The sequence below is a fragment of the Eubalaena glacialis genome, chromosome 11 (genome assembly GCF_028564815.1).
Source record: "Eubalaena glacialis isolate mEubGla1 chromosome 11, mEubGla1.1.hap2.+ XY, whole genome shotgun sequence".
Classification (NCBI taxonomy): domain Eukaryota; kingdom Metazoa; phylum Chordata; class Mammalia; order Artiodactyla; family Balaenidae; genus Eubalaena; species Eubalaena glacialis.
This window is the reverse complement of record NC_083726.1, coordinates 90,520,369-90,534,448: the sequence shown is the minus strand read 5'-3', so window position 1 is coordinate 90,534,448 and position 14,080 is coordinate 90,520,369. Positions and strand designations below refer to the sequence as shown.

The window sequence follows — 14,080 nt, the reverse complement described above, 5'->3', positions numbered from 1 at the left end:
CAAGAACAGCTGTTTGTCTTCTTCCTGCGTGCCAGGATCAACCAGCATGTGGGCTCAAAAGTATGGGAATACTTCACCAGGTAAAACCTGAAAACTGACTACCATAGTGAAAGGTATATTTTTGCAAAATCACTTTATAAATATCACCACGTGGTCTAAAAACCAAAAGCATGGATAGCAGCTCCCCTGTCCCTTTGTCTAGGTTCAGGCAGGGTGAATTTACAGTTTGGAAGAGAACCACTGTGGGGACAGCATTTACTTTAATGTTCTCTACTTGCCAGGTTCCGTGCTAGGCACTGGGAATTATGGAATAGGACCTGGCAAAGCCCCAAAGTGCACCATTATGAGGGGAAAAATAGAGCTTAACAATTAAAATAACAATAAAAATACAAAAATTCAGGTGTTCAAGACAACTTTAGGTATATAATCCCAAAAATGATCCTGCATGCTTAATTACTCCTTTATATTATTTGACTCAAGGAAAAATGAAAAAGTGAAACTGGTATCATTGTGTAGAACTATGTATGACACTTTGTGCTAAGAAAGGTATTAGCTGAACTTACTTCAAAAGTCATTTCGAGGAGATTTTTGGGAATCTGCATTACTCCCGTGTCTCCTAGTTCTCCTGATACACAGATCCAAGGGTTCGATGTGATGATCGCATTGCTTAGCTTTTTGATGGGAATGATCACTGACCTATACGGAATCACTGAAAGAAAAATGCTGAAATTAATACAAAATTACAATAAAATTCTCCTGATAACAAAACAAATATATATTAAGAACTCGGTTGGCTTTCACAGATAATTTGCTTTTTAATGATCTATCAAGATGTACTTAAACAAAAAGATAGATCATAACCTCCCCCAGTCTAGAAAGATGAGGTCTGGTTTATAAGCCAGAAGTCCAAATATTTGTGGTTTCCACACATATACATCACTATGTGTACATGACACGCTTATCATCACCACTACATTTATAAACAATGTCAGGCATTAGCACCAGAATCTCTGAGGACATAAACAGTGACTGTGCTATATAGTATTTTCATTGTTTTAATGTTTTTATTAATTTTGTTCCAGAATCGAGTATAAATGAGCATGGTTACTGGTATGGTTTCATATAAAAAAAGGTGGTAGATGACTTCTTGGATAGTATCCTCTTGTTGCTGATTTTCTTGGCCAACCCTTAAAAGCACTGCACTTCAGAACTTTCCCATCCCAGTTTTACAGTCCAATATGCAAAGCCAAGAATAATAAACAACAGCACCTCCATTCTGGACGTAATATGAAGTCTATAAACTACAAATTGGAAAGGTGACTCATGTGCAAGAGGTGCCCCAGGGAAAGAATCAGGATATGGAAAGGGATCTGTAAGAAATCTTTCCCCTCTGAAGGCTCTTCAAAAGGCACACCACTAGATGTCACTGTCCTATCACCGTCCTTTGCTCAAATGTGTAAACCACACAGGCATTACACATACCTCCATTTCCTTTAAAAAATGGGGATGGCTCAAACACATTAGCATATTTTTATCCCTCAGAGCCATACTTTTTTTTTTTTAAAGCAGGGTAGAATCAATATTTTGGTTGGTATTCTCAGGATTTCTGTTCATTCAGTCACAAGAGAGCTAACAGAAAGCCCTCCTTGAAAGAACTACACGTAGAATTAAAAACATTTACTGGACAAGAGGCTCAGATACAGCCTCACAATAGGAGCTCGTGTTTCAACGTGCTCTTAGATGAGCAAAATGAATGGGATAAATGGTTCATTTCCCTAACTTTACATAGACGACTTTCTGTTGGGTGAATAACCTCCCTTTCTGTCCTTTTTATTTTGGCTGAAGGAAAGGAAAATGTCAGAGGAAAGGCCATACTTTCATGGTTTAATAATCATGAGACTCAAATGATTTTTGAAACTGAAAGCAGAAGAGGTTAGTGCAAGATGTTATTTTAGGTGCCAGAGGCTACTTTCATTTCTTTCACTGACAGGATTAGAAAAGCTACAGAAAAAGGCCTGTTTAAGGTCAGCAGTTCTGTGGCTGCAAAGGGCTCACAGATGCACAACAATGATTTCATAAAGTAGAAAAAGAGCAATATTATTAAACTCAGAATATTTATTTCATGAAGTATTTCGATTCCTCTAATTGAAAAAGTTCCTCAGATGAAGAGAAATCTGCATATATGGGGAGGAACTTAGGATCCTAACTCTCTCTGCTATTTCTTCTCTTTCAAAACTGTATATAACACCTTAGTTTCTAGTAAACTAATAGTAGCTTGAAAGACAATACAGGTTGGCCCAATAACCATTCCAACTCCATTTTCCCCTTGTCTGCCTCTACCAGAGACTTTGAAGGCCAAAACCTACACAATTGTGCCCAGTGAAATATTGGTGATATTTATTGAGATTTCTTAGAAAACTATGTTTTTCTGGCACAGATTCTAACCCCTCTTCCTTGGCACTCCTTCCCTCTTCAGGCTGGAGGGTAGACTGAGAACAGCCATCGCTGGAGGCGATTAGCACGCACTGATAACTGTCAAAGAGCCTGGGTCCGTGATAGCACTGTGGACTGCCTACCCCAAGACTTATCACCGTATAAGAAAATTAAAACAACCGATTTCTTTAAACCACTATTTTCCAAGCTTCTGATACTTGCAGCTGAATAAAACTCCTGATACAAGTAAAAATTCTCCAAAGTAGGGAAGGGGACCCACTGCAACAGAATAAATGCTGTAATTCAATTTATCAAAAACACATCTCCAATCATCATTTCCTCCCTCTATAGACCTACAACACCCAGCAAGATCCTGAAGTCTTTCTGAATCTTCAAAGTTTAATGATGTTCAGTTATATAAGTTTATTATCATATACTGATTCTTTGAATTTATGTGTTTCAGGTAAGATATTGGAATATTTGTTTAATAAAACATTTTTCTTTATATCCATCCCAATTGGGTTTCCTGGGAAGCAGACTCTGAGTCAGAAATTAGCATGCAGAATGTGAGGAAGAAAGCAGGATGCGCTGAGGCAGAAACTGAGCTCTGATGCTGTGAGTGCTCAGCTGGTCCCACAGTGAGTTCTGGGACAGCCCATGGATCAGGCAGGGATGCTGGCCAGCTCTGGTAGGAGGGATAGCTTCAGGTAAGGTAGTTTTCTTTGGTGAGACACTCCCCACAGGAGCTGACAGCTGAGGGTGGTCTTCCAGCAGCATCTCCGGCTGCTGGGGCATAACCTTCGTTCATAAATGGAGATGGGGTGGGGTAGGGTGGGGTGGGTGGGTGGATGTCACAGTGTGTGACTCACTGTACTGTGATATGTCTCGTTTTAAAAAATATAAACTCTTATTCCATTAGTCATCTGAGCAACTCTTCACTTAACAGTCAATTCTCCAGACTTACTGATAGTGGTGAACACACTGGTGAAGCAGAAATAGTCCACAGCATTGAGGGAAAGAAGATGGTAAAGAAACTGCTCTCTTTCTTCTTCACAACGTAGAAAAGCATAACGTTTATAAAGCTTCCTAGGAAAGGGTAAGACAAGCACAAAATAACAGTATAGTATATTTTTCATTATGTCTTCCACTAAAAATAAACATCTCCACTTAGACAAACTATAGGTAGAAACTTTAATCTAGAAAGAACAGACAATTCACAAAAATGAACACATATACAGTTAATAATACATTTAAATCTACTTAGTAATTAAAGAAACAACCTGCCGTGAATCCATTTTGTCTCTCAAAGTAATAAAGATTTAAAAGTGATGACCACTGCTGATGGGGGGTGGGGGGTGGCAGTGAATAATAGAAAGTGGAACTGAAAATTTCAGAAAAGCAATATGTTGGTAATAATTATTTTGAACCAATCATATTCTTTGACTCATTAATTTTACTTTAAGGACTCAGTCCTAGGGATATAATATGAAATGTGGGCAAAGATTTACTCACAAATGTCCACTTGAATATTATTTGTAAAAGTAAAAATATATCATGGTATACCCATTAAAAATAAAGTTTAGGAAGAGTTTTAACAAAAACAAAACTACTACTCCCAAAAATAATAAATAACTTTTTATTAAGCACTTACATTTAAGTATTTTTAAATTATTAATATATTTAATTCTCGTGACCATGTATGAGGTAAGTCTATTAGCATCCTCCTTTTATAGATGAGGAAAACAGAGATACAGTGAAGTTAAGTATCTTGTCTACGGCCATTCAAATAGTGAATAGTAAAGGTAGTATTTGAACACAGGCATTCAGATTTCAGAGGCTAAACCCTTATGATATAGAAAATGTTATGGTATAATATTAAGCTAAAAAAAGATGATGCTGAATTGCAAATATAGTATAATCTTAACTAAGAGAACATGTACAGAAGTACAGTAGAAAACATGTGAAATACTTAGTAGTCACCTTTATGTAGTAAGATTTTAAATGATTATCATTTTCTTCTTTGTACTTTGGCCACAAAGGGCAAGTGACTTATGGGTGGGGATAAGGTGTGGGGAGAGTAATCAGTTTTAAGAGAACAAGGTCAGGTTCAGACTGTACTTCACATCACGCACTCTTTATCAAACCTATTCTTTGGACATTAAGACTCATCCTAAAATGCTCCAGAGAGTAACTTAACCCAACAGTGATATGTACAAACCCAAAATCACAAAAAGAACTGGGTTTTGGTGGCATTCCAACACTGTCATCTTTGAGGTCTCTGTTGAATTCTTTGCATACCTTTGGTCTACAGAACTCAAAGTCCTCAACCTTCAAATTAGTTCTACTATACATATTAGCTGGATGATGCATTTCATCCAAGGTTTCTTGATGGCGTAAAGGGAAACTATCAAAACAGTTAACAATTAACTAATATGCACTTGATTGGTTTCCTGGCTCTAAACAACTAAATGTAAGTATTAGCAAGACTCTCAGAGAAGCCCTTTCCTGTGGACTTTTTTATTTTTTTGCCACTCCTGGTTTTGTTGTGATCTTTACAATATGATATACAGTTTACATAAATTCAACCCATCTTTTGGATGTTACTATCAGCCTGTGGGACTATTAGCTTTTGTTCTGAACAGAGTAGCACAATCTGCCCTTTGGCTTTGAAATCTGTACCCTCCCAGATATAATCAAATAGGAGGTCATGACACAGAGTTTCTGAAGCATGTGCCTGTTAGAAAGGAAGAGTTCATGTGCACAGGAGTCAGCAACTCATGCTGGAGAAGCCAGCTTGTCAGCCTATGCAATTTATTTTGTAAGCACACAGGTCACAGAAACAGAAATGCCTGAAGAGGCCATCTCTTACTTTGTGAGCAGTTGGTTAGACAGCAACTGCTTGAGATGCTGGGACAAGAGCTTCTTTTCTAGAGACAATCTTATCCATGCTCGAGCTCGTCCGACATCAGTCTTGATCTCACTCATGTTTTGAATATGCCTAAAGAATAGTAAAACAGCAAAGATGTAAATCCTAAGGCTAACTTTGAACTGGAAAAGCAATGAAGAGTTACAGCACCTTGCACAGAAAAGTTATTTTATACTTAGAGGAAGCAACAGGCAACACACAATTTATGTTGATTAAACTTCAAGTGTTCCACCTGAATCATGAAATTAGTCCAACATCAGAATTACCATTACAACAAGAGCACACAGGCAATATCCTAAGATAAAGCATTTAACACTCACTTCACTCTTTCAGGTTTTATTTATTCTTGTTTCAGGCTCATAGATACCTATAAACTGGCACTTGGTTATTCCTGACACTCAGAAAAATAAAAGCAATAAAACAGGCTGAATATTCAAGTTCTTATTCAAAATAATTGTTCTACAGTTGAAGTATCTGCTACAACTTTAATCCACTGAATCATTTTTCAAATTGCCCTGACAACATATGGAAAATATGAAATCGCATTTTCTATGGCATTAGAATACAAGCTGTACTATACTAATAAATTCAAAATTCTTAAAAATTTGAGAGACTTAGGAAATTGTGTGGCCACAAACAAACTGTGTGGTCAACCCCCAAATGAATGTTACATATATGTATATATTAGTATTCTGTGTAGAAGTTGATGCCATATCCAGCAGGACTGAATTTATCTTCCTAATGATTTTCCTCCTAAGGAGAAAGAAGGATTGAGCAGGAAGGACAAGCCTAAGGGACAGGATAATTATAGAACCACTACAGTGACTCACTGAAAAGTCTTTGTGATTGTGACCCACCATCCCTTCCTTTGACTTTTTTTTTTTTTTTAATGTACAGAATGACTCATCTCAGCTGTAATAAATATTGCAACAAACCCTTTTCTCTGATGATTCCAAGCATTCACAATAAGGAATATCCTCCCAGTAAAACACACACATTTTCTTTTCCCTCCCAGTTTTATTGAGATATAATTGACACACGACACTGTATAAGTTTAAGGTGTACAACATAATGATTTGACTTATACAGATCATGAGGCCTATCACTGCCCCTCCCTGTAGCCCCTAACTCCAGGCCTCTGGAAGGAGCCAGGACAGATGAACAGTCACTCTCCTTCCTTCCACTGGGGCTCAGTCTTGTGGACAGAAGCTGGCTCAGTGGTGGCGGGGGATGGTCACAGCACGACTCTCCAAGGTTTGGTGGTTGAGGAATGTAGCTGGGCCCAAGGTAGCAGTGGCACATGGTGGCCTAGGCCCGGGGCTGGTAATGTGAGGCTGAAGTTTATGGTCCCGAAGTCCTCCTGAAGTGGGGTCAGACGGTGGGAAGGATAGAGAGACAGGGCCAAGGTGGGTGGGAGTGGGGACCAGGTGCTCAGGGCTCAGAGCTTGTGGGAGTTCACTCCTGGTAGGTGCCCTTGTATGGGAAGCCCACTCTCTTCATCAGCTCATCTGCCTCTGTGGGGCCTCAGCTGCTGCAGACGTAGGGGATGGGCTGGGGCTACTCCCATTCGATCTGGTGCAGCAGCGGTGTGAAGATGCACCAGGCCTGCTGGAGCTCATCACTGCACATAAAGTGCGTCTGGCTCCCACAGAAGATGGCCAGGATGAGGTGCTCAGATGCATCTGGGAGCTTCACGTTCTTGTATCTGCTGCCATAGGTCAGGTTCAGCACTGACTCCTCATGGTTGAAGAACATGCTGGGCTTCTTGGTCATCATCTTGGTGTACACGGCCTCGTTGGGCTGCACATGGATCACCAGCTCGCTGCTCTTGCACTGCTGCTGGAAGATGTCACCGGCCACGTCTCGGAGCTGCAGAGGCACCTCAGCTTTGTGCTCATTCAGGGCTTTGCCGTAGCGCAAGATGAAGGGCACCCCGTCCCACCTCTCGTTCCCCACGTAGAGGATGACAGCTGCAAAGGTGGCGGTGGTGGAGCTGCGGGGTACCATGGGGTCGTCCAGGTACGCTTTGGTGGCCTCACCTTCTCCGTTGGGGTTCCCCACATACTGGCCCAGGACCACATTGCTTGCCTGCACCTCTGAGATACATTTCAACACCTTGACCTTCTCATCACGGACGTCATCTGAGTCGGTGGAGACGGGCTTCTCCATGGCCATCAGACACACCATCTGCAGGATGTGATTTTGCATCACGTCCCGGATGATCCCAAAGTCACTGAAGTAGCCCCAGCAGCCCTCAGTGCCAAAGAACTCCTTGAAGGTGAGAATGACGTAGGACATGTTGTCATGGTTCCAGATGGGGCCGAAGATCCTGTTGGCAAACCTCAGCACCATGAGGTTCTGGACCATCTCCCTGCCCATGTAGTGGTCGATGCGGCAGATTTGGTCCTCGTGAAACAGGGAGGAAGTGTGGTTGGAACTCTGCAGGTCCCTCCCAAAGGGCTTCTCCATAATGATACAGTTCCAGCCTATCTGGCTCATGCAGGTCTTGTGGATGTTCTTGGTGACAGCCTGAGAGACTGTGGGGGGCAAGGCCAGGCAGAAGAGGCGGTTGGCCTACGTACCCTGGTGGAGAGTGTTCGTGTGGCTGTTGAGGCGCTCATAGGAAGCCACATCATCATACTGGCCGGTTACATAGGAGTTGCGGGCAAAGAACTCCTCCAGCGTGGTCTTCTCCTCTGGGGTAGCTTTGATGAATAGCTCGCTCCACTTGCGTGTATTGGCCATTGTGAGGTGGGCGAGGGCGTAGCCCATGATGAAGGTATCTTCTGGCAGAAGGTCATCCCAGAACAGCCACCAGATGGTGGCGTAGATCTTCCTCTTGGCCAGGTTGCCGGATGCGCCCATGATGATGAAGATATGTGTATCAGACTGGTGGAAGGAATCACTTTGGTACAGCTCTTCCCGTAGTATCCGGCACACCTGGGTCTGGTTCAGAGCCACCTGCTCTGCTATGATGCTCTCTGCGCCGGTTGCCGGGCCGCGGGTCCCCTGTGGTCCCCAGCGCTGCTATTCCATGTCCTGGACGCCTCGTGAGTGCCCGTGCATCTCCATACTGTTCTCACAGGTCCACATCCCCGACCCACCCCGCCCCTGCAATTTGGCTTTCTTGCCAGCCTCGGGCGGAAGGGCTCCACTTCTGCAGTGTGGTCACGCCCCTTGACCCCCATTTGTAGGCGGGCCTTCTGCAGCCCCACCCCCTCGCCTCCTCGCCCCCTGGCCATTGGTCACCAGCTCAGGTCAAACCAGCCCCATTAGGCAGCCTCGTTGTGGCTCCTCCCCCAGCAGGGGCAGGGTGGCTAGGCTGGCTGCTCGGGCTTCCGGTCTGGGGCAGCCTCCCTCGCATCTGATCAAACACTCTTGATAAAATGTAAAGCATTATCACATCACACAAGTGAGGCTTAAAGAGATGGCTTGAAAACGAGTCAGAATGAGGAAATAAAAGAAAATTCTGTTGCCGTTTCGTTAACCAACCTCACCTCTAAGAATTTTTTTCAGAAATTATGACAGACTTAATTTATCTTTAAAGGGCTAATACCATTACACATGGTCGTGAATGGAGAAAGCTGGTGTCAGGCAAGTCCCGCTTAGACCCTGGTTCTGGTGGTGGTGGCAGTGGTGGGCGCTGGACGACCCACACGGGCACCTCCAAAGTGAGCCTAGGAAACAGCACTGGCTGTTCCTCAACTACTGACATTGCCCAAATGATGACACAGTTGACTAAAAGCAACAAGGGGGAAATGCTCAGGTATTTACCACTTAAAGTTCCACGGTATGTACAAGGTCCCCCCATGAGTGCAGTGCCAGGTTAGAGCTCACATGATCCAGGAATACCAAGTTGATCAAAGTGTATCCACCAGAAATGAATCTATATGAGGTTTGGTAAGTACGTATGTTGTACAATCTTTCCCTAAGTATTCTTCCTACTCTAAAACAGTAAAGTCTACCGAAATTAGTTTCATACTGGTCTTAGGTATCTGGAGACATGATAGGTGAAGAATGTCAAAATGGGAAATAATTATTTGAAAAACAATGTTATGTTAAAGGAAAATGGGAAGGATTGGAATACATAAAGTGAAACCTCTTTTATTTAGGTGGCTAGCAGCATTCCCATCATAAAAATGTTTGCACTAATTTTTGTTTGTTTGTTCTTTTGCGTTCTTTTTGGCAGTAAGCATGGGAATCAGGAGATGAGGCCACCAGATTCTTCTCCTCAAGCCCCTTGTTCACTGGCACCAGGGAAATTACTCTGCCTAAAAGATTGCCTCCTAATGTAATTCCTTTGTTCCAGAATATTCAAAAGCTCACGGGATATAGCCTGAACTGCTCAGGCTTGCATTCAAGGCCCATTACCCCTTGGCCTCAACATATTTTCCTATTAAAAAATTCTATTCCAAGCAGTTAACTTATAAGACTCTGTATTTTATTACCTGAAATACTTACTCTCTTCTAGCTTCCTTATTTGATTCTATTCATGTTTGAAATCCCAGCTTCTTCTAGAAAGCTTTCCTTGACCATGAGAGCCTTCAATGACCTCTCTAATTTATGGAATTCTATAGTCTGACTTGCATTTATTGTGCACTACTACTTTTATCATTTTCTCTTGGTATACATTTTTCTCAGCTTGACAAAAGCTCCCTGAGAATGAGGAGCCCAATACTTCTTACTAGCCTTGAATCCTTCTTTGCTCCCTATAGGGCCTAGTGTATATAAAAAGCTAAAAAAATTCTGTTGCTTTGTAAATCTATATCTAATTTTATGCTTTAAAACAATTTATATGTGTTGTGTTATTAAACTTTAAATCTATTAAAATTTTTTCTGTGTAGTTATACCATTTGAATCTTTTTAATTGGAATAATTTATTATAGGTAATTATAATGATATTCAGCATAATATTATGCAAGTATTACTTCTAAAATAGATCCTGGGGACTTCCCTGGTGGCGCAGTGGTTGGGAGTCCGCCTGCCAATGCAGGGGACACGGGTTTGATCCCTGGTCCAGGAGGATCCCACATGCCGTGGAGCAACTGGTCCCGTGTGCCACAACTACTGAGCCTGACCTCTACAGCCCACAAGCCACAACTACTGAGCCTGCATGCCACAACTACTGAGGCCATGTGCCACAACTACTGAGCCCATGCGCCTCAACTATTGAGGCACATGTGCTCTAGGGCCCGCATGCTGCAACTACTGAGCCCGCATGCTGCAACTACTGAAGCCCGTGTGCCTAGAGCCCGTGCTCCGCAACAAGAGAAGCCACTGCAATGAGAAGCCCATGCACTGCAATGAAGAGCAGACTCCACTCGGCGCAACTAGAGAAAGCCCATGCACAGCAACGAAGACCCAATGCAGCCAAAAATAAAAATTAAAATAAAAAACTAAAATAGATCCTGTTAATTCACAGAAAAGCATACATGGTGTGGTTTAAATAGCTTATTTATTTGATTTGTTTCCAACCCTGGTACAAAGCTTTCTAATTTTTATGTATTCTGTCTTATCTGATTGTCACAATAACTAGTGAGAGGGAGACCATCTTTATTTCACTTCAAAAATGAGAAAACTGAGATTCATCAAGACTAAGTGACCCACCCAAGGTCACAGAAATAGTACATATTCTAGAGATGCCACCCATTTTTTACCAATCATTTCTTCCTGGTACTCACATTCTTGGAGAAGCTCTCCTTCTACAGACCCAGAAGAACCAGAAGCAACAACTTCAGGTACCACCCTGACGGATGCTCCTTATCCTTCAGCTAGAACTGAATGGATAAGCAGCATCTGCCTGATCTGAGCTGAGCCAATCAGATTTTCTCTCAGAAACTGGAAACTAGTACACTGAAAAACCAAGTTAGTTTTTGTTGAATGCTTAAATAAGGGATGTTAAGGCCAGGGCTTGGGAGAGCATGTTCACAGTAAAGCAGAAAAGGAGGGAAAGGAACAGAGGGGAGGAGAAGCAGCAGAAGTGGAGGGAAAAGCAGGGACAATTTGCTTCTACTGAGATGGAGAGTAACCTTGCACAAAACTGTTTCCAATCCAGCCACAGTTCTTGTGCTTGGATTCTGGAAAATACCCTCATGTATCTCCCATAAATCCTCCTTTCTGCTGAAGCTAGTTTGAACGGGCTTCTGTTCCCTAAAACTGAATGATTCCTAAGAGTGGCAGCAACTAAATTTGAATCCACATTTCCTGAGTCCAAAACTGATGCTTATTTCACTGTATCACCAATGAAACACAATAATATTTATTAGAGAGATTAAGGAATTAGCCAATTTTAGTTTGAACCCACATTCTGTATAGTCATAAAAATTCCTCAAATATTCCTTCTGAGGGTAACAAAATCAATCGTGACTATTTAACTTTAGTGTAGAATAAAGCCGGATGCTCATAAGCTCATATGCACACATTATGTATAAAAAAGATAAAGTGAGTAGCCAATTTACCCTCAAGTAATTTATTCCCATCGTAAACCAGATATTTCTAGGATTTACTCAGATATCTTGTTCATTTGTTTACATATTCAGAATATCTATACTTGGATTATAGTACTCACAATCTCCTTAATCATGTAATGTTCTACTATGCCCCTCATTATTAATTGCATTTTGTCATTAAGAATAAAAGTTGGGGGACTTCCCTGGTGGTGCAGTGGTTAGGAATCCGCCTGCCAATTCAGGGGACACGGGTTTGAGCCCTGGTCTGGGAAGATCCCACATGCAGCGGAGCAACTAAGCCTGTGCACCACAACTACTGAGCCTGCGCTCTAGAGCCCGAGAGCCACAACTACCGAGCCCGTGTGCTTAGAACCTGTGCTCCGCAACAAGAGAAGCCACTGCAATGAGAAGCCTGCGCACCGCAATGAAGAGTAGCCCCTGCTCACGGCAACTAGAGAAAGCCCATGCTAGTTTGAATGGCTAGATGATATATGCACAGCTACTCTGGAAAGAAATTGGTAATAATGGTAACGGCATGGTAATACTCCTCTTTTATAAGTAGACAACAACTTGTACAATTATTAATATTTACTGTCCCAAGCCTTTCTCTTTGGAAGAAAAGAATCATTCTATAACTGACAGTATGGTGATACTTGGCATCTATGAAGGTCCTGGGGAGTTGTCAGAGATAACAGGGGATAGTCAGAGATAACAGAGATAACAGGGGATGTCTGGACTCATGCCAGCTGCTAAGCAATCTGGTACCAAGACACTTGACAACTATGAGGACTCAAAGTCTCTACACTGCCAATGTCTTTGCTTCAAGAGAGAAATGTGGGAAACAGGAGGTACTGTCAGGGAATGTGCCCCACAGAAAGCGTGAACTCAGATATCTTTGCTACCTAATCTTTAAAAAACAAGTTTTTAAGTGTCCAGAGTGAAAGAAACCGAAGTTTAGAATATTACTTGGGTGTTTCTCTTTAAGGAAAAGCATCTACGTCAACTATTGCGGTAGCAACTAGGGATTACAATGAAGTACTTGCCAAGAACTTGGAAACAGAAATAAGCCCGTACACTGAGAGTTAAAGTAAACATATCATGAATAAGAACAACAATGCATATAAAGTTATCTTAAAGAGGCAGAATGAAGCAGAGAAAAGGGAGAGAGAACCACGGGCAGTGTTTCTGCAGGGCCTTTCTGAGATGACATCAGTCCCCTTAGTATGATGATCAGTGGCGTGGAGCTGGGTGATCAGGCATCCATATCTCTGCTCCTGAGGACAGCAAGTAGACTTCTGATTTTGATCTAGCTTCCAGGCAGAGCCTATCCTTATCAATGAAAGAATATCAAGTCCTCTGGTTAAGGAAATAATAAATTGGTTTAACTGGCTTCCTGTGACCATGCCCTTACCTGGTCATAGATGACTAGACAAGAGTGGACAGATGACCCAAGTCCAGCCTATTATTTTTCCATCTCTCTTAGGTATCTGAGGTAAGTCTCTTGGTTAGTAGGAGTATCTTAGAGTCTGATTACATTTTGATTTACTAATGATTTGGTTTCTGATCTCATAAAGCTGAAGACTCTAGCACAAGGTCTATGAAGACCTTATGGCTACGCATGCCATAAGAAACTGGAAGGTCACACATATTAGGATGGCTACTGCCAAAAAGAACAGAAAGTAAAAGATGTTGGTAAGGATGTGGAGAAATTGGAACAGTTGTGCATTACTTGTGGGAATGTAAAATGGTGGCAGCCACTGTGGAAAACAGTATGTTGGTTTCTCAAAAAATTAAACATAAAATTACTGTGTGATCAAGCAATTCTATTTTTGGGTACATACCCAAAAGAACTAAAAGCAGGAACTCAAACACATATTTGTACACTCACATTCATAGCAGCACTATTCACAACAGCCAAAAGGTGGAAACAACCCAAATGCCCATTGATGAATGAGTGGAATAACAAAATGTGGTATATACATACACCGGAATACTATTCAGCCTTAATAAGTAAGGAAGTTCTGATACATGCTGTAACACGGATGAACCACAAAAATACTATGCTAAGTGAAATGAACTAGACACAAAAGGCATGATTCCACTTATATGAGGTACCTAGAATAGTCAAATTCATAGTGACAGGAAATAGAACAGTGGTTACCAGGGGCTTGAGAAGCTATTGTTTAATGGGTACAGAGTTTCTGTTTAGAATGACAATAATTTCTGGAGATGGATAGTGGTAATGGTTGTACTACTGCAAATGTACTTAATG

At 41.8% G+C, this 14,080-nt stretch overlaps 1 protein-coding gene and 1 pseudogene across 3 annotated transcripts in view; both read right to left on the bottom strand.

The window, feature by feature from the left end:
- Window positions 1-14,080, bottom strand: part of DENND5B (DENN domain containing 5B) — a 211,341-nt gene that overhangs the window by 15,345 nt on the left and 181,916 nt on the right. For all 3 annotated transcript variants that reach the window (XM_061206351.1, XM_061206353.1, XM_061206352.1), the window contains 3 exons: window positions 5,303-5,431; window positions 3,398-3,519; window positions 564-709 (listed from right to left, as the gene is read on the bottom strand). In XM_061206351.1, coding sequence (XP_061062334.1) covers window positions 564-709; window positions 3,398-3,519; window positions 5,303-5,431 — 397 coding nt within the window. The remainder of the gene's footprint in view (window positions 1-563; window positions 710-3,397; window positions 3,520-5,302; window positions 5,432-14,080) is intronic.
- Window positions 6,815-8,356, bottom strand: LOC133101305 (glucose-6-phosphate 1-dehydrogenase-like; annotated as a pseudogene).